The sequence below is a fragment of the Dendroctonus ponderosae genome, unplaced genomic scaffold, assembly GCF_020466585.1.
Source record: "Dendroctonus ponderosae isolate FM_Combo_2020 unplaced genomic scaffold, Dpon_F_20191213v2 Dpon_F_20191213_6, whole genome shotgun sequence".
NCBI classification, from domain to species: Eukaryota; Metazoa; Arthropoda; class Insecta; order Coleoptera; family Curculionidae; genus Dendroctonus; species Dendroctonus ponderosae.
Window position 1 is genome coordinate 3,098,882 of NW_026018814.1, and position 25,367 is coordinate 3,124,248.

At 36.9% G+C, this 25,367-nt stretch overlaps 5 protein-coding genes across 5 annotated transcripts; 2 read left to right on the plus strand and 3 right to left on the minus strand.

The window, feature by feature from the left end:
* Positions 1–2,703: 2,703 nt before the first annotated feature.
* Positions 2,704–8,176, minus strand: LOC109536493 (the record flags this gene model as incomplete). The annotated part of the gene is given in 3 exon segments (XM_048667686.1): positions 2,704–2,790; positions 2,845–2,934; positions 8,056–8,176. Coding segments are annotated over 3 exon segments (184 nt in total), but the record flags the coding sequence as incomplete, so codon positions are not given.
* An 8,702-nt stretch (positions 8,177–16,878) lies between these two features.
* On the minus strand, positions 16,879–17,532 carry LOC109536485 (guanine nucleotide exchange factor MSS4 homolog). Its single transcript, XM_019902721.2, has 2 exons — positions 17,298–17,532; positions 16,879–17,240 (listed from the first exon to the last, which is right to left on the minus strand). The coding sequence occupies exons 1-2, from the start codon at positions 17,421–17,423 to the stop codon at positions 16,995–16,997; spliced, it is 372 nt and encodes a 123-aa protein (XP_019758280.1). The 5' UTR covers positions 17,424–17,532; the 3' UTR covers positions 16,879–16,994.
* Positions 17,533–17,925: 393 nt separating this feature from the next.
* On the plus strand, positions 17,926–20,167 carry LOC109536460 (ras-related protein Rab-2). The gene is made up of 5 exons (XM_019902688.2): positions 17,926–18,080; positions 18,600–18,759; positions 18,987–19,142; positions 19,203–19,383; positions 19,446–20,167. Exons 1-5 carry the CDS (start codon positions 18,035–18,037, stop codon positions 19,542–19,544), a joined length of 642 nt encoding a protein of 213 aa, XP_019758247.1. The 5' UTR covers positions 17,926–18,034; the 3' UTR covers positions 19,545–20,167.
* A 261-nt stretch (positions 20,168–20,428) lies between these two features.
* On the plus strand, positions 20,429–23,889 carry LOC109536444 (RNA polymerase II subunit A C-terminal domain phosphatase). Its single transcript, XM_019902668.2, has 9 exons — positions 20,429–20,678; positions 20,985–21,141; positions 21,200–21,378; positions 21,439–21,630; positions 21,692–22,518; positions 22,572–22,750; positions 22,809–23,096; positions 23,154–23,361; positions 23,417–23,889. The coding sequence occupies exons 1-9, from the start codon at positions 20,440–20,442 to the stop codon at positions 23,641–23,643; spliced, it is 2,496 nt and encodes an 831-aa protein (XP_019758227.2). The 5' UTR covers positions 20,429–20,439; the 3' UTR covers positions 23,644–23,889.
* On the minus strand, positions 23,863–24,811 carry LOC109536445 (28S ribosomal protein S17, mitochondrial). The gene is made up of 2 exons (XM_019902669.2): positions 24,619–24,811; positions 23,863–24,275 (listed from the first exon to the last, which is right to left on the minus strand). The coding sequence occupies exons 1-2, from the start codon at positions 24,736–24,738 to the stop codon at positions 23,916–23,918; spliced, it is 480 nt and encodes a 159-aa protein (XP_019758228.1). The 5' UTR covers positions 24,739–24,811; the 3' UTR covers positions 23,863–23,915.
* Between the last annotated feature and the right edge of the window lie 556 nt (positions 24,812–25,367).

The window sequence follows — 25,367 nt, forward strand, 5'->3', positions numbered from 1 at the left end:
GTTATCTATGAAATTAGAAAAATGATCGTCGTTTTGTGCAAGGGTGGCGCAAGATTATTGCAAAATTTCGTGTTTTCCGTCCCGTTTTGCATGTTTCTCGGAAGCAAAAAGCAAAAATACATCATTCCAGAGATAACTAAATGGCCTTTATTCGAAGTTTCTCAAGAACCATTGGAGGCACAGAATTCGTTTTGGCATCGTTGGATAGAGAATTGAAAATTCCATTCAGTCGTAACAACGTGAGTGAGGAAATTCGAATAGTTTTGAACCAGAAAGCCAAATTTGAATATCACACGCTTAGGTGCAAGATTATGCCAAAATTTCATGTTTTTCGTCCTTTTTTGCTCATATTTCGGAGGCAAAATGAGCAAGAACGCTCATTTGTACATCATTCTAGACCATGGACGGGGAAATGTTGGCAGTTTTCTCAAAAAATGCTTGAATTCAAGAAGTTTTAGATTTGCGTGGTTTTTTTTGAGTTGCAAAATGACCCCCCTGGATCCGCTCTTGCTAGCGAAGTAAATAAATGACTGAAACCCAGGAAACGAATTTGTATTAAAATTGAAGTTTAGTCAGGAAAAGTAACACGATTTCCCGAAATCTTATTAATATGAAATTTGATAAGCACCATAATCGGTCGCTGCAAGTCTAAAAATAGTATGTATTTTCAAAATAACGGCATTTCCGCAATTACCGGAAATCGATGCCAACTTTGGTTTTTTTAATAGGAAGTTCCCATTTTGCTTTCATATTTCAATTCAGCTTTCATTTGTCAGATCAGAATGTCCATTTGTCAACTCTTATCTGTCACAGTTTTTGACTTATGTCATTTTTTGCACAAAAAGGGGTAGCAGAGGTTCATTAACAAATTCATATTTCCTGAACTATTGCAAGTAAATAAATCGGCATTATTTAATTCAATTCCCAAAGGTTTGGCAGACATTCTGCATCGATTCTGACACTTTTGTTATGTTTCATGCTTCTTCTGCGATTTTCCAAAGTTGACAATAGAGAAAAATGACAAAAACTTCCCTTTTTTAAATGGCAACTACTATTTCTGACTCCACAACTAAATGTAAAATTTAATACAGGTATCAAGTTTAGCCGGTTTGGGACGGTGAACAGAAACTCTTCATTTTCTTGCAAAAGCCTACGTTTCGACTATATATTTAGTCTTCTTCAAGGCTAAAATTTACATATACAATTGAATTAGCTTGACTACAATTAAAAAAAAACCGTCAAATACAAATAAATACAAAAGACCCCTGAATATGTCATTTTTTGCCCTGAGGAAGACTAGTTTTATTTTAGCCCTAAGGAAGACGCTAACGATGAAAATGTAAAATCCAATTTTAAGTCCATTTTTCTTAACATTGTGTACGTTCATCTAAAGTCGTCTATGAGTTATTGGCAGTTTTTGGAAGAAAGATTACTGTTTTCTTATCAAGTGGTCGGTAATAGAAGTAATGCGTAAATTTAAATTTCTTATCAGAAACTGTAATGCAGGGATTTTTTATTGTTAACTTTGAAACACCGCAACAGACGCACGAATAACAAAAGTGTCAGAATCAATGGAAAATATCGGCCAAACCGTTGAAAATTGAATAAAAAAACAGGAATGGTTCAGGAGTTGATGGTTTTTCAAATAAACCTCTGCATCGCAGTTTTTTTTGCAATAAATGTGACATATGTCACAAACTATGACAGGTAAGTGTTGACAAATGGACGTTTTAAATTCAAAATTTATTGCTGAATACAAATTTGAAATCAAAATAGTGACTTTTTATTTAAAAAAGCCAAGATATCGTCGATTTTCGATGTTTCCGGAAGGGTAGCCATTTTGAAAAAAACTATATGCCTACCAATTTTCATTTCATTCCAAAAAACCTTTTTTTGCATGCTTATTAATAAACAATACACATATAAATCGTTTTGCTTTTAGTTTAGTTAGGGTTTAGGGCTTCGTTAAAAATTTTGCTCTTTAAAAGGGTTCCGTCACCAAAAAAGTGCGTAGGTCGAGACGTATAATAAGCCTTCTCTCTCTCTTCTTCTCTCTACGAACACGGAAAATTGCCCAAATTGACTCCACTAGATTTTGGATTTCCCATTAATTATCTGAAGTGTCACAATATTTGATAGCCTGACGTTCAGTTGTCAAATTGACAAACTGAACTTTGAGAGGTGGGCAAACTAAAAACAAATGGCAGATGTTTATATGTCATTATCTACCTAGTGAGAAAAATATGACTTATCACTAGGGAATGGAGTAAATATCCGGTTAGAGTAAAAAAATTGTTAATGTATTTAATAACTTAACGTTTTTATCGCTTCCATTTGGTTCCCAGCCTTAGCCAGATAAATTAACCATCAGGCTTTTGTTTGATGCCATTGAATCGAACAGATTTAAACATTTCACCGTGATATTTCGCGCAATAAATCGATCTCCGCACCAATGAGCCCGATTAATTTACTGACCGTGTCACCAACATAACTAAGTTATATCCGTTTATTTCGTATTGGTGTATCGTTAGACCAATTAGCGACCGCTGGAATAATGCAAGTCCTTGATTTTTGCATATTTTGCCATTTTAGAGCACTTTGAACCGTCATTGTGCCACTTTTGCCTATAAAGTTTTCATTTGTGAGCATTAATTACCCGACTCATGAAATCAAGTTGATTAATTAATGTTAGGGCCAACATACCTCTTCGGCTGTTGTGCGAATAAACGCCCTGCAGCCATTGAAGAATGTTCTGTACCATTTGGTCGGCGTTGGAGGCCTGTAGTTTCTCTAAAATAAAAATTGGGTCAAAAATCCAAGTTGCTAATAACTTGAACTGCCTACCAGCAGCTCTTCGGTCTCTTCGGGTGGCTCCTTCAGTTTGTATGGCACCTGCCACCAAAAAGACGACCAGAAGAATCGGAAGCTTCATACCTGAAATCACTCAAGTCTATTAACTCATGTCTTCTTGCTGCCTTGGCGTTCTGATCGGAGGTAAATTGTCATAATTTCACAATTAATCCGACTGAATTAGGAATAAGTTTCTTTGAAATGTCCAACCCAGCTGACCTTTCGGATGATTCTTTTTTTTATGTCCATCCGAAGACAAATCGTGCACTTTTCTGCCTGCATTTGTTGTTACCAGCTCCATTAATGTGTTTTTCTGTGCGAAACTCATTAAACTGTCGGGCCATTCTTCAGTTTGCTATTGATAGATTTTCGTTATGTAAAAGTCTGATGCTGAAACTAATGATCGCCAAAAATGACGCGTATTGCAACAGTCCGAAACGCTCCACCAAACATAAAGCAAAACCTCATTTGTAATAAAATTGCAAAGTTCAAATTTCTCCGAATATTTATACGCCAAAGCGTGTTGATCTTTAAGGAAGTTACGGTTTTGAAATCGGTTTCCTTCATTTTTAACCTTTAATTTGAATTCAACAGATCACTTAAGTGATGAATTAACAACGGTTTTACTCAGAATTGCATTTTTCCACAAGCTCTCCTTTGTAAGAATATATTCTCTAATGGCAAATAGTTAACAAGTTGTTGACCAATGGATGGTTTATTGGGCAAGCATTGGCTATTAAAAGTACCGTTTGATGATTGAAAGTACCCACATGTGAAAAATGGAAAGTGAGTAAGTAAATGAGAGGAAATTTTCAGCAGTATTTACCCAAGGAATCGACAGTGTTTTATGCGGTTTTATTGACCAATTTCATTCGAATGACGATGCCAATTGCTCAATTTGTTTGTTTAGTCGATTCAAAAGAGCGTTATGCAAACGCTCGTGCGTCTTTTAGGCAAATTTTAAAGGAAACAATCAAGCGCTCAGCAATTTAATTAAAATCATCGCACTACTCGATTCATCACCTTAATGATCGGGCAATTTCCGAAATTTTTGTAGCCTGAAAACACCTTTCACGCTTCTAACATGGGATCCCTGTTGCAATAACATATATTAAATCTAATATATTACAAAGAGCAATCACTCGACTAGTTCTGGCTTGAACGAGGCTAAAAACGACGTGTTGGGCCATGAGGCAATTCAGGCATTCCGCAATTCCGAATTTGCGCAAATAAAGAGGGTGACAAGGCCAGTTCAATACAAAACAGTTTAATTTCCAGTTTGAATAATTGGGGTTATTAGGCTGTCGTCGAGGACGAGGCGCTGCAGAGAACACACCTATGAAGATGGTCGTAATGCGTGCTGGCGAAACGTCTTAGCCGAAAATTATGACTGGCGTTCTTCTTTATTTGCCCAACATTACTATTAGCATAAAAAAATCATTCGTTTTTTGTGGGGGCCTGAGGAAAACGTCTGAAACGCAATTATTTTGAAAGCATCATCAATGCGTGAGATACACTGCTGATGTTATGAAGCAATTGCGCATTAATCACTTAAAAAACGACAGTTTTGCATTACCAAATTCACATTGATAGTGAGGATTTGCTCAGTGGATTTTAATCTGATCGCATAAAGGAAATAGTGTGGGAAATGTTTGCGTATGTGCTTTGGCCTGTACTTTCTTAGCTTTTATACTTAAGTAAGTTGAAGCTGATTTAGTGACTCAAAAATAAATTCCAAATCAAATTCATTCCTGGGTTTCAGTCATTTATTGTGTGTATTTATCAATCAAAATACGTTTCGGTGTATTTTTCCACCATCATCAGTTTTTATGTGTAGCGTTGTTGCTGCTTTAAGCCTTGGCATGCATTTTCTTGCTCGGCAAAAAATGCATGCCATTAATCAAACCATAGATTAACTAAGTAGTGGTTCAAACCCCCCATAAATTCAAATTTTGATGTCGTATTGGTAAAAGTCACCTCTAGTCTTCCAAATTGTTTTTCTGAGTAGACTCATCCGCAATTACGTTTTCCCATTGAAAAAGTAGGTTTTTTCACATGTACCCACATTAAAAGTATAACAGGTTGAGGTCGGGCGGTTGCGGTGGCCAAGTAATTGGCACCTGATGCATCGATTTGGATGATTTTCATTAAAAAAATTGCAACTCTTCCGAACTGGGCCAAAGCACCATGTGAAGAGAACATCGTCTTTTGTCTGGAGAAGAATGTTCTTTGTCACAGAAAAGAGTTTTTGGATCATTTCGGATCAGGAAACGCCACAGTCAATCGAAGAGTTCTGAAGGTTCGAGGCTTTTGCATGTGAGTGTGGAACTACCGTTGCAATATTTATGCAGAAATCAGAGCAGTTTTACAAAAAATCGTTCTTTATGTGCCGACAAGCCGCAAGTGCCCAAAAGCCACGCACTTATGCCACTTTGAGGCAGATGCAGACATAAAATAACAGTTGCGAAACTATTTAAAATACTTAAAATTTAACACCGTGTAATGTACTCTAATAGTTGTGGTTACTTTCTCTCTCTCCGAATTTAATTATGTTATTTTCCGTTTCCCAAGTCGGCTCATTGTTGCGAGGCCAAAACGCAATGCTGAACCGTTTGTTTTGAGATGCACAGAAAAAAGTGTGTTTGAACGTGCGGCTCAGATGATGGCCGATTAGATCCATCGGGCCGCAATCTTTTACCCGGAGATATAGATTATGACATCCAATTAATTTTAATTTGAGGATGCGATTGAAAACATGTTATATGGATGCGGTTGCTTAATGCGAGAATGTGTTACATTTTTTTTAGGTAACGACTCGAGTATCGTACCGAACATGTACCCGTTTCAAGGATCATGTTTTAAAAGTGAATCGCATTTTTAACTGTAATAATAGTTTGTTGCGCAACCAGTCATTCTAGTTGGGTATTCATAATACAACCTTTCGTTGTCTCATTTTTATCGTCTTCATTTATTCTAATGGTACTTGAAATGCGCTGATAGCTAACCTGCTTTTGCATATTGCATTCAATGCATTCACTAATGGGTTTTTATTTCAAATATTGCACAGTCAAATGCAGCCGCGTTCAAGAAATACATCTGTTTTAGTGCTGAACCACCGCTATTAATCATTCATTATTGTGGTTCAACATGGACTTTAATGAAAATTTTAAATTGTTTTGGGAATTGTTACATTGATTTCGGAACTTCTGAGGTGCGAGTGTTATTCAACCTTCCGCTTTCGACCGATAATCGATTCGAATTTGGGCAAAATGACTCGACAGTTCAGCGATTTTTGTGATTAAATCGCAAATTTAACAATGAAAGGTTATGAGGATAGCGATGATTGATTATTGTGCATTTAATACAAGAAGACTGTCTATTTGAGGCTCTGGGTTTTAACTTTTAACCGGCATTGTTTAAGCCATGCTAATGAATTAATTGTCCAGATGTCCGTGATGGTCGAGATACGATTAAGAAGTTCTTCACAGAACACCTTGATGGTCAGTCAGTAATTGCAAATTGGTACCATACCTTAATCTGGTAACCTTAGATAACACTCATGATAGGCCAATTATTTTATATATCATTTGATGGTGTTTGGGTAATTAATCTTCCAGCTATCGGAGATCTAAAGAGGATTGAGACTCGTGAATTTTAGTCTGCGCTTTAGGCCTTTGCGGGAAACATTCTTTCCGATAAAGCACCAGCTCGAACAACTGACCAGTTAAATGAGATTCTTTGTGACAAATTAGCACTGTTGAAGACGGAAAGTGTTAAAATTAGACAATGTTCGGTTGCAGATTAGAAACTCATTTTCACAATTTTGCTTTCAGTTTTTTAAGAATTCAATTTATCCTTAGCTTTTGAATTTCCCACCAATTTTCTGAAGTGTCACAATATTTGATAGCCTGACGTTCAGTTGTCAAGCTGACAAACTGAACTTTGAGAGGTGGGCAAATTAAAAACAAATGACAGATGTTTATATCACAAAACAGATAAAAGTTCTATGAAAACCTTGCGGGAAAAGCGAAAAATTAAAAAATTAGTGAATGTTCAAGGGATAGTGATTTAGAAGTGGAAATGGATGGAATCTCAAGTGAACTTAGACAGATGGGCAAAATAAAACTAATGAAAAACTTGCAAAAGCATTTTTCACGTTTCCAACTCCAACATAAATATAAAAAGTTGAAAAGGTAAATATCGCGGAAAAATAGTTTGAAAAATATCATCGGCATGCGTTTAGCTGAGGTTTCATGATTGAAACGCCTTGGCTGTAACGACGTTGCGTGTGCAATTCGGTTTTTGGTCAAGTTCAATATTAATGCGCAAAACTTAGAGCTGGTTGTTTCGGTAATAAGTCCGTTATTTTTCAGGCTTAATTTCGCCAATTGCGCATTTGTTACGATATCAACTTGGCTAATAAAACATTACATTACACCGCTTTATCTGCTACAGCATATTATCTTGTTGCGAAAGACGATAAAAAAAGCGTCCAACATTGAATGGTGCTGTTTTCCGTTAAATGTGACGATTTTTCCCATAAGCTTCCTCCACAATTCAACACCTCTAAAGCTGGCTAATTGCACGAAATTCCGTCTTTGTATTCAATTTGCTTCAAATGCCCCATGCTTAGACACTTCAATTAAAAAATTATCTTCACATTTTTACGTGTATAACAAAGCGTGTTAGTTTTTTATTGTTATGCGGGCGATTTTCCCATGCCATTTATTTAGGTGCTGGTTGCAAACCGAGTGCCAACGATATGAAGATTTATGTTTTGTTTAATTGTTCTCGCAAGTTCAATCAAGATCCGAGTTGCAGAAATCGAGAAAAACGATGTAAATTCGAGAAACTCTTTTGCGCTTTCTCAAGTAAGTTTATTGATGGAATTCTTCGTCTAACAACAGTGAATGTGTATGCAGGTTTCCCGTGTTCAGCATCTGTGCCGAAAACGCACAAGAAAGACACCAATTGAGTCCATTCTGGTTGCTAATTGCGCTTAAGAAATGATAATCAATTGATTGATTAAACGAATATCCGAAGAATGCACTATTAGCCAACAAATATTCATATTAAGCGATCAATAAAATTTGGCAAAACAACTTTCATATTTTTCTGTGCTTTGTATTGCGAAATATTTCACGTGGCGACTCCAAATCTTCCAAAATAAGTGAAACAAACGGGAAATAAAAGCAAACTACTTACAGTACATCAGTCTAAAGAAAGAAGATTAATAGATCATCCACGAATTCGGGCACCAAATTAATCCACACTTTTTACTGCGTTTCACTGATTCTCCCTTGCGACCAAAGTGTAAAAATGAATGTATGTACCTACCTAAAGAATGTCTGACCAAAAGCTCGTATTTAATGAAATCTAAAAGCTAACTAAAAGAAGTGAAGAGTAAAATCCCTTTTATATTCGGATGCATCCTCACATTAGCGCTTCCCCAATTCATCAGCAGCCGGCGCTTGTTTCTTCAATTGGGTACCATTTGCGTTGGTTCAATATGCGTTGGACCATCTAGCATCCATTCGGTCGTCGTACCGTTTGTTCATTTGTTTGCACACACAAATTACTGGGCTAATAGTGTGATTTCAGTGCCGTTTACAAGTAAAAACACACTATTTGCCTGATAATTTATTATAAAAATAATTGTCTTTGATTTTTTGACTGCCAGACAGTTGCGACTTTTTCATTCGCTTACATCAGCCAATACCAGGATGTGATTTATGTTCATAATCAGTGTTTTAATGTCTGCAATTAATTAATAAATGACATTTTGCAGCAAACTTTTCATCTTAAATTACGCAATATTAAACAAAAAAAATATTTTTTTCAGTAGAAATTGTCTGATTTATGTCTCCAATTTTATGGAATGGATAATGGAACTTCAGCGTTTTATGACCCCCACGACTAATTAGTTTTTCGCAATGATTAAGCTGCCGATCAAGATTGCTATAATTATTATTATTATGCAAAAACAAACGAGCTTAATTCCAAAGTGTTGGAATATGTGTTAACGAATCGAAGGTTCTTCACGCTAATAAAACACACTGTCAGCTGTGTTTGCTGGGAAATTCCGGTCACAAATCTAAACATTGATTTTTTGGGAATCCTTAGAACAGATTTAGTAGTGAAAAATAATGAATCTTTGGGCATCATTGGAGCCGTTGAAGTTTTATGATTCAAGTAGGTCAGACCTCAGGCACCCTCCGGACGGGTTTCGATCCTATTGATAATACGTAATCAAGGGGTAATTCAATTATCTATCCAACGATGCCAAAACGAATTATGTGGCCATTTATTTCTGTCTAGGATGATGTACAAATGAGCCTTCTTGCTCATTTTGCCTCCGAGAAATGAGCAAAAACGGGACGGAAAACATGAAATGTTTGCATAATCTTGCAGCTAAGTGTCTGGTGTTCAAATTTAGCTTTCTGCGTCAAAACTACTCGAATTTCCTCACTCATGTTGTTACGACTGAATCGACTTTTCAATTCTCTATCCAACGATGCCAAAACGAATTCTCTGGCTCGAATGGTTCTTGAGAAACTTCGAAAAAAGCAGCGTCATGTTCAAGTGGATTTTGCAATCCAAAAAAAACCACGCAAATCTAAAACTTCTTGAATTCAAGCATTTTTTGAGAAAACTGCCAACAATTCCCCATCCATGGTTCACTTTCTAAAAAGTTCTAAAAAGGCCATTTATTTCTGCCTAGAATGATGTATAAATGAGCGTTCTTGCTCATTTTGCTTCCGAGAAACATGCAAAACGGGACGGAAAACATGAAATTTTGCAATAATCTTACGCCACCCTTGCACGAAACAACGATAATTTTGCTAATTTCATAGACAACAGAAGACTGTATTTTTTCTACATAACCCTCCCCTGAATTTAAAGCTGGATCCGCCCCTGTAAGTAATCTTTGTTGGTTTGGCTAAATATTAAGAGAATTTGCTTCTTAGTTCAGGTCAACAAAAGGTCCTCTCACTTTTGGAAAACCCCGTAGGTTCCCACAGTGCTATTAAACAATTTAAGCCACATTTCCATACGCTTATAATGCTTTCTTCTCTTTCTAAGAGACGGTGAATTATTCCATTGATACCGATGTTCTTTGCCCACATATATAATTACTCAGTTCTTATTAAGGTTTCGATCATTCTCGTCATCCTTATTTACTATATGCACACCTTATGACATATGCCCATATTCAAAACACTAGAAGCGCACGTATTTCTGGACGTTTCGGAATTACAAAATTTTATATAAACAGAGATTTTCACTTTTTCTCCTTTGACTGTGCTGCGGCGGCTGCAATAAGTAATTCTAAACCACCATCATATGGCAGATGGGCTGATTAAAGTAAATATGATTTAGGAATAATTGCAAAATGCTTTAAGCCATCGGTCGATGGCACAAAAGGATTCACTTATGGTTCAAGAGTGGCGATAATTGTGCTTTGAAGTTGAATTATTTGATTAATCTGAGCGATTCCTTACGCTGTAATTTGCCCATTTTCTTACTACGTTGATGCTATTTACGATTATTTTACGGCAGTTTGTTTCTTCTAGTACCCAAAGCCAACACCAGCAAAGTAAATACAATAAGAAAGTTTGCCAATGGGGAACAATAATCATTGTATTGGATGTTAACAAGTGTCTTAGGTCTTCTAATGTTTGTCTAATTATAGTCCTTTCGCTAAAAGCGGCATTACAGCATTTCATATTATATAATTTTGGCTATATTTGCTTGTATCACTTTCTTCTCAAATTGGGCTGATTTTGCCAAAACTCTTTCGAAGAACATCCACCTCTCTACCCTTACAGGATTTTTGCGCTTCAGGCCTTCAATCGGTCGAGCAAACGTGTTTTGTTCAATTAACCGTGTTAATTCACTTATAGCTACTTCACTAGTAGAATGAGGTTTACTTTTGAGTTTTAATATTAATTAAGTAGCACCTGAAAAACCATCTGCACATGAAACTGCTAAGGCAATTTGTCCGACCAAGGCAACATCGCGCCGATCAGCAACCATAACATGAAAGCTTTTAAGCTTGAGGTCTTCAATTTAATATTTGCATCTGATCATCTGATAAAAGATCATTTGTTCTTTCCTTCCTCTTTGCTTCGATTTGTTGGCATAACCAATTATTTTACCCCTTTCGGTAAATTTGTGACTGAAACGCAGTCAATCGGCTTTATTTTAAAAGAATTATCAGCGGATAAATATTAGAGAATTGCAAAGTACAGTTCCGGATATAACGAACTTGAAAAATGAACTAAAACTGGTTCGTTATATCCGGAGTTCGCTATAAGCGAATAATGATACAAAAACACGTGGTGTATTTTATTGCGTTATTTTTACATAGTAAGTTAGTAGGTATGACTAAAAAGAACACAAAAAGATAAACAAAATTCAATTTGAAATCTACTTCATAGTCTGCAATTTTTGTTTGTACATTTCTGCTGCAAAAATAGATGTTATTTATGTAGTTTTCAAGATCACAAAAGGACTCCCAGATATGATTAGGAACTTGGCGTGATTGTAGAAAATTCCGAGTTTCTGACACTTTTTTTGTCATTTCAGAAATGGTTGGAACAGCATTAGTGTCTGCAGTAGAATACGTTTCACCTAAATCGTCATCTTTCTCATTATCGCTTAAAGCTGTAGATGAGGTTACGGAGTCTATAATTTGCTCATCGGTCAACATTTCTCTTGTAAGAATGCCATTATCAATGCTCACATATTCGAAGAAATTTAAATCACTCAATTTGGTTTTAACTTGTTCTTCGACAACATTGAGACATCTTTGTGTCATACTCGTAGTCAGAGTCTTTATACTTTTCTAACCATTCGTTAAGTAGAATTTTATCGTCTGGTTCATAATCATTTTTTTTCTTATAAATCCCCCATGCTTAAAGCAATTTGCAATGGTTTTTCGGCTAACTTTTTGCCAAGTTCTATGAATAAAATTGACTGCATCTAAGAGATTTATGAAAAATGTTTCATTTTTATCGATCGCCTCTAACGTTTTCATAAGAATTTTTCACCGGCAGACTCTCCAACAATTTTTTCGCTGAAACGCTCTTCCCAACTTTTAGAAGCAAACTCTTTGTTTTTGATTTTACTCCCCATTTCACTAGCATTTTCTTGCAAAACACCGCCACTTATGGGAACGTTTTCTTGTCTTTTTTGAGTAAACCACTTAATAAGTTCTTTGTCAACCTTTTCATGTGCAAATAATTTTAACTTCCTACATCTAACACTTGTTTTGTCATACGCTGATAAAATGTTTTCTCTGTTTTTCCATATTGTTGCAACAGTAGACTTTCCAAGTGCTAATTCCTTACAAATATCACTCTGCTTTACTCCACTTTTTATTTTGTTAATAATCTCTCTCTTTGTGAAAAATCTTTGCGTTTTTGTTTTTTCATTCTAAAACGATTTACATACATAACGCGGCAAAAAACAAGTCACTGCCTGTCTCTCGCTCTCACTAATATAAACCTCCGCAGGATTGGTGTTGCTCAGCGTGGAAGATCATTATAAACGGAAAGTGAATATACTGAATGATCCTAAAAAGTGATCGTTATATCCGGAAGTTCGTTATAAACGTGTTCGTTATAACTAGTAAAAAAATACGTTGGTCTTTATGGACGACGTTTCAATTAAAGGAAAAAAGTTCGTTTTAACCGAAAGTTCACTATAACCGGGTTCATTATAAGCGTACTTTACTGTATATGATTATTGTATTGAGCATCATTTCGTGAAAAAACACTTGAGCTATGGAAAATGTCCCTGAAATCCTTCGAATTCGTTTGCGTTGGAAAAAATCAACACAAGCTCTCACATTTTAAGGCACCTTAATTAGCCTAACGCTGATTACTACACTTTAACAAATATTTATCCGCTGTAAGGCACTTACTGGCCTAGTACCCTTTAGTAGTCGAACATCACTAAACAAATATGTTATTTATTTTAGTTGGTTCGTTGTTGTGCGGTTTAATTAAATTTTACATTTTCATTAATCACAACCAACGTGAATGGCTTTATCATAACAAAGAATCCTCTTGAACTCGCAATTGCGATTTAATCGTTTAGTCTTTCGCAAAAGTGAGGATTTTTCAGTTATTAGGCCGTCGTCGATAGGCATTTCAAAAGTGCCTGTAAGGCAACAAACAAAACCAACAAAACAAACCCGGAAGTGAAGCCATCAAGCATAAAAGCGAACAATTCTTTCCTCTAATACTTCATAGTTTTCAACATATTTTTTGTTAATTTACGAAGCAAACTAGGAACTTGGCCCATCCTAATTACATGCTATTCAGCAAGATCAGATAATTGAAGATCCGCTCACTATGTTTTTTCAATTATAAAGAAGACAAACGGACAACCTTCCATCAAATGACGCCTAATTGATTCTTAAATCAATTTAAAGGTGCGAATTGGATTCTACAAAGAACTGTTGATGTAACCCTCAAGTTTACAACGTGGAGGAATGGCAAATGGAATTGGTATTGAGTCATTAAAACCTTATCTGATTTTTGCTGGAAGAGGTACTGATGATTAAAAGGTGTATAAAATAATGTTGGATTTTAATCTGATTTTCAATAACCAATTATGATGCGAATAAAGTCGCCAATTGTTGACTCAATTGCTCACTCAACAAGGTAACGTTCGCAGAATTGCTGTATTTGAGTTTTCCATATATAAAAGCGACATTGGGAAAACTGATCTTATATTTGCCATTCTCGCCTAAGAGCTGTAATGTTTATTTATACACCTAGCTTGTTCCGAGCGTGAATAAAACACATAATTTCCTTAACGTTTACTGCACTAATAAATACAAATTAATATTCACCGTTTACCAAATACCATATGATATCTGAAACAATTCATAATTTATGAAACTTTGCTGGCAAGTTGAAACGTAACGTATAGTGGGTCCTAATTCGCACGAGCGTTTTGTAAATTCACCTTAATTAATAATAAATATTACCAAATCCTAATTAACCTTGCCTAAGAATTTTACAGGAATACAACCATTATTTGGTGGAACATTTTACCTTCCTACGCGCTTGCGGCGATATTCAAATGTGTGCAGATAATTAGTACGTGGATGATGGTGCGTTATTTTTTTAAATCAATACTTTAATTGGTCGAGGAAAGTTGATTTGGAGTTTGGAAACAGCCATCAATAATGACCTTCGTCCAATGAGTAAAAATTTTGCAGAAGACACTTTTTCAAAAAGAGAAATCGACCAAAGGTTCCAAAATTCCGCAGATTTTCCGGAAAATTTCATACCTTTCTAAGCTAGTTTCGACTTGAATTCATTACCAGGAATTATTGGGGCATAATTAATGGTTAATTAATTAATGGCATAATTAATAAGCATAGTTAACATAATTAATAATTAATCATCCAGCATTATTTTAAATAGCGCCCTTTTCTTAACTGGTCTGTTAAAATTCAGGTTAATCAGCCTTTTGACGGAGATTTTACGAATTTTTTATCATCCCAGTGCGCTTTATGAGCGGCATTTTGTAGCAGAGTGAGTTTCAAAAGCKCCTTCTTCAAACATTTCGCTGGATAGAAACGCGCATCCAATGGTCTTTTAAACAGCGCCCTTTTCTTAACTGGTCTGTTAAAATTCAGGTTAATCACGCTTTTGGCCGAGATTTTACGATTTTTTTATTATCCGCGTGCGCTTTATGAACGACATTTTATTGCAGAGTGAGTTTCAAAAACGCAGTTTCCAAAAATTTTTCTGGATACAAACGCGGATCCAGCGGTATTTTGAAGAGCGCCCTTTTCTTAACTGGTTTGTTAAAATTCAGGTTAATCACGCTTTTGGTCGAGATTTTACGAATTTTTTATCATCCCAGTGCGCTTTATGAGCAGCATTTTGTAGCAGAGTGAGTTTCAAAAGCGCCTTCTTCAAAAATTTCGTTGGATAGAAACGCGCATCCAACGGTCTTTTAAACAGCGCCCTTTTCTTAACTGGTCTGGTAAAATTCAGTTTAATCCCGCTTTCGGCCGAGATTTTATGAATTTTTCATCATCCCCGTGCGCTTTATGAGCGGCATTTTGTTGCAGAGTGAGTTTCAAAAACGCATTTTTCAAAAATTTTTCTGGATACAAACGCGGATCCAGCGGTATTTTAAAGAGCGCCCTTTTCTTAACTGGTCTGTTAAAATTCAGGTTAATGACGCGTTTGGTCGAGATTTTACGATTTTTTTATCATCCGCGTGCGCTTTATGAACGACATTTTGTAGCAGAGTGCGTTTCAAAAGCGCGTTTTCAAAAAAATTCTCGAGATAGAAACGCGCATTAAGAGCTATTTTAAAGAGTGTCCTTTGCTTCATTGGTGCCATAAAATCCAATTCAATCGCGCTTTCGACCGAGATTTTACGAATTTTTTATCATCCGCTTGCGCTTTATAAACGACTTTTTGTTGCAGAGTGAGTTTCAAAAGTGCCTTTTTCAAAAATGTCTCTGGATAGAGACGCGCATTCAGCGGTATTTGAAAGAACGCCATTAATTATTATTAATTAATTAATAATAATTACATCGCTGTAAATGCGCAAGATATGGTAATGTTCTAGTCTTGATAAAAGGAAAAATTAATTTATGTATTGTTTCTCAAACTGCTGCTGGAGGATCGTGGGTCGATTACTTTCGGCTATACAAAAGACAACAAATCGTATACAGGTGAGATATGACCAACCGCAGAATTGACTTTCTCTCCTACACGTAATGCTTTCTAAGGTGAAGATGTCAACTATTGAACTATATTTATGGGATTTTTGTAATGAGCGCCAAGCTTTCGAGCATTGCATGGCTGCGAGGAAATAAGTGTGGGTTGGCTTATGTTTCGAGCCTCTAAAGCTGCAACTTGCCCACCACAACAACATCACCAAGGAATTTTAAAGAGTTACATGATTATTCAGCCTACTAAATCTAGATAGACATCTTTAGAGTCGTGATTTTCTATAGTTCTGCGTGCCAAGATTGTTTTTTGTTGTGTCACGGATCAGATTAGGAATATCTACTTAATGATTTGAAGGTGCATTTTTTTTAGCTAAGATGTACATGTGGCTGGGCTGAGAAATTGCTGCGCACGAATTCATTATGTATTTTCTACAGGAAGCTTTCAGACCAATATATTTCTCTATTGAAGATAAACTGTCTGTAATTACCACGTATTAGCATATTCCATCCTACATAAATCAAGGAATTTGTCCTTAAAATTTAGAACCCCATCAACTCAGGCGGCTGATTTTTTTGATGCAAATACGCGCTTTACCGCCGGTACCTTTTTAGGTTTTACTTAAAAGGTAAAAATGCCTCATCAGCAATACAATAAGCTCCGACCTCAATCGTTAGGATTTGGCGACCTTTAGCGGAACAGTAGGAAATTTTATTATCTATCAATCAAGGGCGATTGATTGATTGATTCGGGAATCTTTACCGCATCTGGAATTATAGAGAATAAGTTAGGGGTGTCGTTAATTTTTCCATAATCACTAAACAGTTGGCAGCAGCTGGAACCCAGCAAAGGCCTTCAGCAAATTGCTGCAAATATTTAACAATGCGCAGTTAATTATTGGCGAGAAAAGTAACACATCAGTAAAAAGAGCAATTAAAACACGGTAGACTATCGCTTTAACTCCTTATTCGTCAGAACAGCATATTTCAGTAATCATACCATCTGAACAGTGATAAAACTAAATGTTTTCAGGCACCCAAGAACAATTTAGAAAATTACATAGACACTTGCGGATTGAAGTCGCCTTCGTGACCAATTTGCAAATTGAGTGATTACTTCCCCAATTAACTCCAAGAATCCCGTTCTAGTCTCACTACATTAGGAATACCGATTTAAATGGATGAGCAGCAAGGAAAGTTTTAGGCTGATACATTTCAAACTTTGGCTCATTCTTTACACTATTAAGGATTTTCGTGTTTTTATCAGAAAATTTCATTAATTAAGGTGATTGTTGAGTCCATTTAAGCTTAAAGAACCAGCTGCATACTGTATTTATTCAAGTATTAAAGCTTCAATGCGTAAAATAAATAACTAAGTTACAGTAAACCGAATCAAATGCTTGCATCTGAGAACAAGTTGCCTTCCTCTAGCTCAAATGGGGTCGCCATGAGAAACTCGAGATAATGCAACGAAACTCATTTTAGTCGGAATATCGTGGAACCCAATGGGACCAGCCTCGCAATCTGCACAAGTTAAATACTTGGTGTTTCCAACCGTGTTTGAAAACCCCACGTTCTGGAAGGTAAACATGTCTTTAACTGCCCAAAAAACGGACGTGGTTTCAGTGTCAGGATTCTCTTCGGTCGTCTTGGTTTGCCTAATTAAGGGCAGTGAATGCTGGAAAAAACAATACTGTATAAACCCAGGGCGAAGGCCCAGATAATCGTTGCAAACCTCAACGTTCATAATAGCGGCTGTTGCGGGCGTTAAAATCACCGACGAGCAAAATTTGCATTTTACTGATCGCTTGTTTTGGCCCTCCTCGATTTCTGCCTCAAAATTCACGTTGCAATCGGGCATTGTTCGTTTTCAACAATATTATTGTTACTTATTTTGTTATTTCTAGGGTTGAAGCTGGTTGAAGTACTAACCTAAAAACTAGCTTTCAAACTAACCAAAACTAACATTAAATTAGGCGACGACGACTGACGTCAGCGCGAGGCGAGTCGGTCCCCGATTATATACAGACTTTATTTTTTTAAATGTAAAGCCAGTTTTTAGCTCTGCTTCACGCGTTTTTGCCAATAGAAATAGGTAAATTAATATTATAAAATCGGCTTTTAAACTGCTTAACTATTTATTAATAATAAACTCAATTAGTATTTCTTTTTTAATTTACTTATTTTTTATTATTTTTCCATATTTCTCTAAAACAGTAATAATAGCCCAAATATAGAAATCAATAGTAAAAAGATGAACGATATTTAAAAGACCTGAACAATAAAACTTGCCAAGCTTTATATTGATTATTGTGTGCTATCGCATTTGCGCAAACTTCATGACACTGCGCCTGCTTATTTTCCATTGTGATCTCTGTCCTTGTCAGAGTGGACAGCTGTCATACAATTGTTATACGAAGTTGTTTTTTTTATTGAAAATCCCTCATTTAACAAGAATTAATAGGTGGAAACATGTCCTATGCTTATCTATTTAAATATATTATAATTGGAGACACAGGTAAGTTGTCAACTTATGCAAAACTAAGGCAAAATATGGGGTTTGCCTCAAAGTAAATGTTCTTCACTAGAACGCAGATTTCATTAAAAACAAAGATTTAGCTTGTTCCTTTCTTCAATCATTTAATTGCAGTTAGTCAGTGTAACGGAGTTCAATGATTTGTAATTTTCCCCATTGTTGTCGATGTTTGGTTATCGCTTTGATCGTCAACCCTCAAAACTGCTTGTGTGGGTGTGAAAATTATCAATTTTCTGCCTTGATTAACACTAGCAGAGGAGTTGCTCCAACTAGCCAGACGCTTAAATATTCCCAATTCATTCAACTACTATTGTATCAGTATCATCAAGTTTCTTGCGAGCTTTCAAAGAAGAAAAATCCTTCGTTGTGTTTTAATGATCCTCTAGGTCTTTGAGTAGTTCAACTGCAGAAAAATACTATTCCCCGCTTGTATTGATTTCCCTTATCTTCAGTCAACACAGCAACCTGCCTAATAATATCCCATTTTGATTTCTTTTGTAGGTGTGGGTAAATCCTGCCTGCTGCTTCAGTTCACTGATAAAAGATTCCAGCCAGTTCATGACTTGACTATTGGAGTAGAATTCGGGGCCCGAATGATTACTATTGATAGTAAACAAATCAAACTACAGATCTGGGACACTGCTGGCCAGGAAGCATTTAGGTAGATAACTTAACTGGTTAATGTCCCTTTAGGGGATTTCATTTGTTTAAACAAAGATTAGGGAGCATTAATGGGTAAAAAATCAGGGTCAATGTTTAATGGTTTGGTTCAGCTTAGCTTCATTGGCTGCGGTTTGTCAAGAACGCAGCCCACAACGTTACTCTGATCTGACCATGAATGTCCCATTAAGCTGTGAATATTTACCAAGACAAATCTCCTTTTCGCAGATCCATAACGAGATCATACTACAGAGGAGCTGCTGGAGCTCTGCTAGTTTATGACATCACCCGAAGGGAAACTTTCAACCATTTGACTACTTGGTTGGATGATGCCCGACAGCATTCAAATTCCAATATGGTCATAATGCTCATTGGCAACAAAAGGTATTCCCACATTGAATAAAATGTTTTCCATGAGTGGCGTTAAATGTGTTATGAACTTAGCGATTTAGAGTCAAGGAGGGAAGTGAAACAAGAGGAAGGTGCGGCTTTCGCCAGAGAGCACGGATTGGTATTCATGGAAACGTCTGCAAAGACCGCCGCCAATGTTGAGGAAGCTTTTATCAACACTGCCAAGGAAATCTACGAAAAAATTCAGGAGGGCGTCTTTGATATCAACAATGAGGTACGTTGTCATTCTGACTCTGTTCTTTACGGGTGATTATTAAATTGTATGCGATATTGTAGGCAAACGGAATCAAAATCGGCCCTCAACATTCTCCCACTAATCCATCGTTGCCGGGAGCAGGAGGATCGGGTGGATCTCAAGGTTCAAGCTGCTGTTAAAGAATTAGCGTAAGATGAATGTAACGTAAATTGTAATATTCTAAAGCCCTTTATTTGGCTTAAGACAGAACGTTGTCTTTTTATTACATAAGTTATCGTGGTCAGAAAGTCAGAAAATTCTTACATGATTGACAAATTCTAATTTATGTAATAAAATGTACAACTCTTGTGATTTTCCAAATGTTTTATATAGATACTTTGTGTTACCCAATAATCCTACTTTTAGTTTTGGTCGACTTTGATTTAGAGCTGCCTTCGTACTTCTAAATATCAAAAAAAATCAAATGGTACATTATACGTATGTTTCATATAATATAAGTGGATTGTTTCGTGCAAGTTTGCTCTTTGTTTAGTGTCTGGTGGTTTCTTCGCATATTCTGACTATGTAATTATTCGTCAAGTTTTCAGTATATTATCAATATAAAGCACTTTTCAATATTTAATTTAAATATACAAGTCTTGAAAAGCTCATAAGATGATGGACATTCAAACAGAAACTAGGTTCTACTCACAGGTGGTAACGAAAAGGTGATTTAAGGAAAACTTATGTAGCTAGTCGTGCAATTGAGTTTTTATGTATGAATATGCTTAATCCTATAATTAATAAAATTGTATTTAAAATCCGTTAATCTTTTTATTAGGCTTATATTAATTTTAGTTCTTTTTTTTGAGATGCTGATTATTTTTGTTTTTATTAAATCAGTTTGGATTTAAAAAGTAGAAGCGCAATATTCTCTTCTTCAAATGGATTATATCAACAACAGCTAGAATATAAAATTAATCAACTCTGGTGTTTTTTCGCAATTTTAACATTTATTGGACCTGAAGTCACTCCATTGTCTCTACTTTAGACCAGCATTGGCAACATGGGCAGAGCACGTCAAGCAATTGGGCTATGTTGACAATTAGTTTGAAGATGGCCGATCAAGCTGTGCGTGTTTTACAACAACAAACAAAACCGATCAAAGTCGAAAAATGGAAAGTCCGGCAAGGAAATGCCGTATCTTTAGGGCGAATTGTGCTAATTTACGATTTCATGGAGAAAGAGAAGCCCGAGCAGAAGAAACTGAAGGCGTTGCAAGCCGGCATCATCCACAAAATTTTGGCGGTGGAAGGCAAAGTTGTGCAACCTGGGTAATACTGTGTGGGAAATTTTGAAAATTTCATTGTTGTTTACGGGTTTTTGTAAAGCTTTCTTATGAATTCACATTCTTTTCACACACAAGAAGCTTTTCCGGTACAATCAACCGTTTCCTTAGGAGTAAATAATTTTCTTTGCAGCATTAATCAACCACAAAAGCAAATGTGTAACATTTTTATGCAAATAAAAACTTCAAGTTAACAACTTAAACTCATCAATGTCTTCCAACAAAGATTAAAATTGCAAAAATTAAACAAAAAGCGAATAATCTTAGTCCTGTAATCGTGAATTTCTTGCAGTGAACCCCTTTATGAAATTAAGGCCTGCAGTCACCCCACTATTATGAACGACATGTGCGCTGAATGTGGGGCGGATTTAAGAATAGAACTGATCCAGAAAACAACTGCATCGGTTCCCATGATCCATGCTATTCCAGAGTTGAAAGTCAGCGAAGAAGTAAGAATAGTCGTAGAGGCATTAGCTTGAGTGTATTGAGTAAGGAAAGGCTTTCTAGCAAGCTAAGCAGTTGGGCCAAGCGGATAGTGACCGTTTAATCAAAGACAGGAAATTAGTGTTGCTAGTAGATTTGGATCAAACGTTGATACACACTACTAACGACAACGTACCCGCAAATATCAAAGATGTGTATCATTTTCAATTGAATGGCCCTACATCACCATGGTACCATACCAGGTGAATCATCTGAAAATAACTTGAAATTCCCGCAGAATAATACCAATTCAATTGTTCTAGGTTACGACCGGGAACACACAAATTTTTAAGCACCATATGTGAATTTTACGAGCTGCATATATGCACTTTTGGCGTTCGAAGCTATGCCCACATGATTGCCAGATTTTTAGATCCAGAGCAAAAGTTTTTTTCCAATCGAATTCTCAGTCGCGACGAGTGCTTTGACCCTACTAGCAAAAAAGCTAATCTCAGGTAATATCCTGTTTTTACTCGGTTATGTTCTATCGTTTACTCGATGTTATTTGGAATTTAGTGCTCTGTTTCCTTGCGGCGACGACATGGTTTGTATTATAGATGACCGCGAAGACGTCTGGTCGCATGCAGCCAATCTAATCCATGTTAAGCCTTATCACTTTTTCCAACACACAGGAGATATTAACGCGCCTCCTGGCCTAGATAAGCATGAAGACGACGACAAGGAAGGGGTGGACTTAACAAGAGCTGCCAAGCAACCCTCCCCTGATGTTCCGGGAGATAAAAGTGAAAGCACCGAAACAGAAGATGAAAATTTGACTTCAGTCAATGAAGATAAAACTGTTCAATCCTCCCCTGGAGACTCCTCAGAAATTGTAGATGCTAAAAGTGACGCGTTAGGAAGTAGTACCAATGAAGATTTAACTAAGAGCAACCATTGTGATGATAATGATAAAGGTGTAAGCAGTGAGATTAGCGAAAGTGTGCCTCCATCAAGTAGTACTGAAGAGCCGAATGTAGAGATTAAGCCAATCCCTAGCGATGAAGTTGTTACCAAAGAAGAAGTTTCAGAGAACAGTGGATCTATCGAAGAAACTAAAATAAGCTTAGCAACTGAGCTGAATTCGGGGGGAGAAAGCATAGACAAAAAAAGCGAATCCGAAAGTATTCCTAAAGTGGATACCGGGAAAACTAACGGCAAACTGAAGGGAATCGTTCCAGAACACAGTGAGAAATCCCAAGATGCAAGCCTATATGAAGTTGAAGATCCAGATGATTATATCAATTATTTGGAGGACATTTTAAAACAAATTCACACATCGTACTACCAGTTGTATGATGAGATGGAATCTGGCAAAATTCCGGACTTGAAAAAGGTTATTCCATGTAAGTAGCATTTCACGGCTTTTATGCAAACATACAAATGAGCAACTTTTTAGATGTAAAAAGTCAGGTTTTAAAGGGTTGTAAGTTGGTGTTTAGTGGCCTAGTGCCAACCCACTATAAACTCGAAGAATCCAAAGCATATCGTGTCGCACGAATCCTAGGAGCCGAAGTTCAGCACAATTTCAATAATGATACCACCCATTTGGTGGCCGTCCGGCCTGGAACCGCTAAGGTATATTAATAATAAACCGGCGATAATTAAAAGATAATAATTAAAACTGTTCTGCAAGGTTAATGCTGGTCGTAGAAGAAAAAATTTGAAAATCGTCACTCCCGATTGGCTGTGGTGCTGTGCGGAAAGATGGGAACAAGTGGATGAGCGACTATTCCCGTTAAATGCCAAGGGCTCAAAAAACCGACACCCGCCACCTCATTGCAGCAGTCCAGAGCACATTCCCGAGTATCCAGGTAGTCAAACTCCTGTTCTGCGGAAAAGGTCTCCAAGTGGTCGATTCATGGATACGATAAATCCTTTGATGTCGTTTTCCCGGGACGATATAGCCGATATGGATAAAGAGGTGCCGTCGTTTTAATCGCATTTATGTGCTTTTGCTTATTCAATTAAACTTAAATAGGTGGAGGATATTTTGGAGGATGACACCGATGATGAAGAACAAGTGGCGCCCATTCCTGTTGAATTGGAGGATGACAATGATACCGATATGGAAGATGTGAATATCAAGCAACTGATTCAGACGGAAATATTGGATGCTTATGACAGTCAGACGGATGATGGGGAACGCGAGAACACCCATGACTTAGTTACTCACGAATCCAAAACACGTACATTTGTTTAATTTGTTTGCAAATTGAACTTTTAATCGAATTAACATTTCAGAGATACATGAAAACCGGAAAAGAGCTTTGGACGATGCGGAAGACGATAAAGAAGATCTACCCAGCCGAAAGTTTCGCCGCGGCGAGGATATCGCTGATGATCTGGATGTTGAACCACAAAATTCGGATGATGATGATAGTGACAGTTTTGAAGCTCCAGACGAGGAGGATGAAGGGGAATGGAACATGATGGGCGCTGCCCTGGAAAGGGAATTCTTGTCCGACTGAACTTTGAAACCGAAGTAATTGTCTTGCTAGTACAAAGCACTATTTTATAGGATATAAGACAAGTTGCATGAAAGCTTTCAATTGGTAAAATAATTTCTGAATGAGGAAATGTTTTTAAGTTTGACATGTTCGGATTTATTTTATACGTTAGGTTGATTGAATATATGGCACAGGTTTTCATGCAATTTGAAGACTAGGTTTCAATGGAGTAATTCGAGATTTCATGTAAATAAAAGGTTCTATTAACTACGAGGTATCAGCTACACATTACATTATACGGCATATGGTTGGTCTGTACCATCGTCGTGGTATTTAATGTAGGTCTCGCGATGCGTGAAGTCTTTCTTGTCTTCTTGCCAGCCTCTAGCTGGTGCCTTATCGTAGTTGAACGCGCCAGGTCTCACACCATATACTTTGTTCACTTCGTGAATATTCTCCCGATATCTGCTGGCAACGATCTTCTTGCCTGTTAGAGGGCAGGTCATGTCTCCCATTGGATAAATCACTTCTTTTACTCTGTGCGTTATGAGGCGCGTCATTTTTTTTGGAAGTTGCTCTATTAGGACGACGTCGCCAGTTTTGCATACCATGTCAGGATCATGGGCGTAGAGCAGTTCGTGTTTGGAGAAATACTGAAAAGGTTTAAAGTAAGGAAATAATCCGTGGGATTTTTGGGGCAAACGGCAGTGTAGACGACTGAGAACCCCACAAATTGCAGTAATAATCTCAGTCTAGCTGTTACGACCTTAGTATAATCAGGGTGTTTGAAAAAGGGAGTAATTGTGACGCGCTGTTTGGGGGAATGTTTTCACTGAACCCAGCAATCTGATGAGAGTAAGAAAACGAAGATTTTCATCGGATAACAAGCCGCTCTAAAACGCGAAACATACAACTTCTGTTTATTGTGCAAAGAGTGTTTCAATTCCCTCTCCTCAATCCTCCCAACTTGAGAGTGTGTACAGTGGTGAAGCTTACCATGTTAAGGTTTTGATCTAATTCCATCCTTTTGATCTTGAATTTGGAGGCGCCCCGTTTCAAACTCGGTACACACACTCCTAGTAACATAAACGCTTTACTTGCCGGCTGTAATGCCATTATTAAATCGCTGAAAATAATTTTTTAATAAAATTTGCAGGTTATGGCCCACACATTTGAAGTTTCTTCTGATTTAGGAAATGTGAATCTGTCATGACATTACAGATCCCTTTAGGTCCAATTTTACTATGCATGAGTTCGCCATTTTGTACGCTGAATTTTGCCATCGGTTTTCGATAGTCTCACTAGGTAGAACGGTAGGTAGTGATCAACAGTGAGATATTTAAGTGTTTTCACGTTGGCTGTGCTTTCAAACTACTCAAATACACTCATTTTTTAATTTGCGTACTTGATTTAATGTATGAACGTGTTTATTTTTTACCCAAAAGGCTTCAACACCTTTGTGTTGACAAGGGCGGATCCAGGGGGGGCATCATGGGGGTCATGACCCCCCCATTCAATTCTCTATCCAACGATGCCAAAAGGAATTATGTGGCTCGAATGGTTCTTGAGAAACTTCGAAAAAAGCAGCGTCATGTTCAAGTGGATTTTGCAACTGAAAAAAAAACCACGCAAATCTGAAACTTCTGGAATTCAAGCCTTTTTTGAGAAAACTGCCAACATTTCCCCATCCATGGTTCACTTTCTAAAATGGTCATTTATTTCTCTCTAGAATGATGTACAAATGA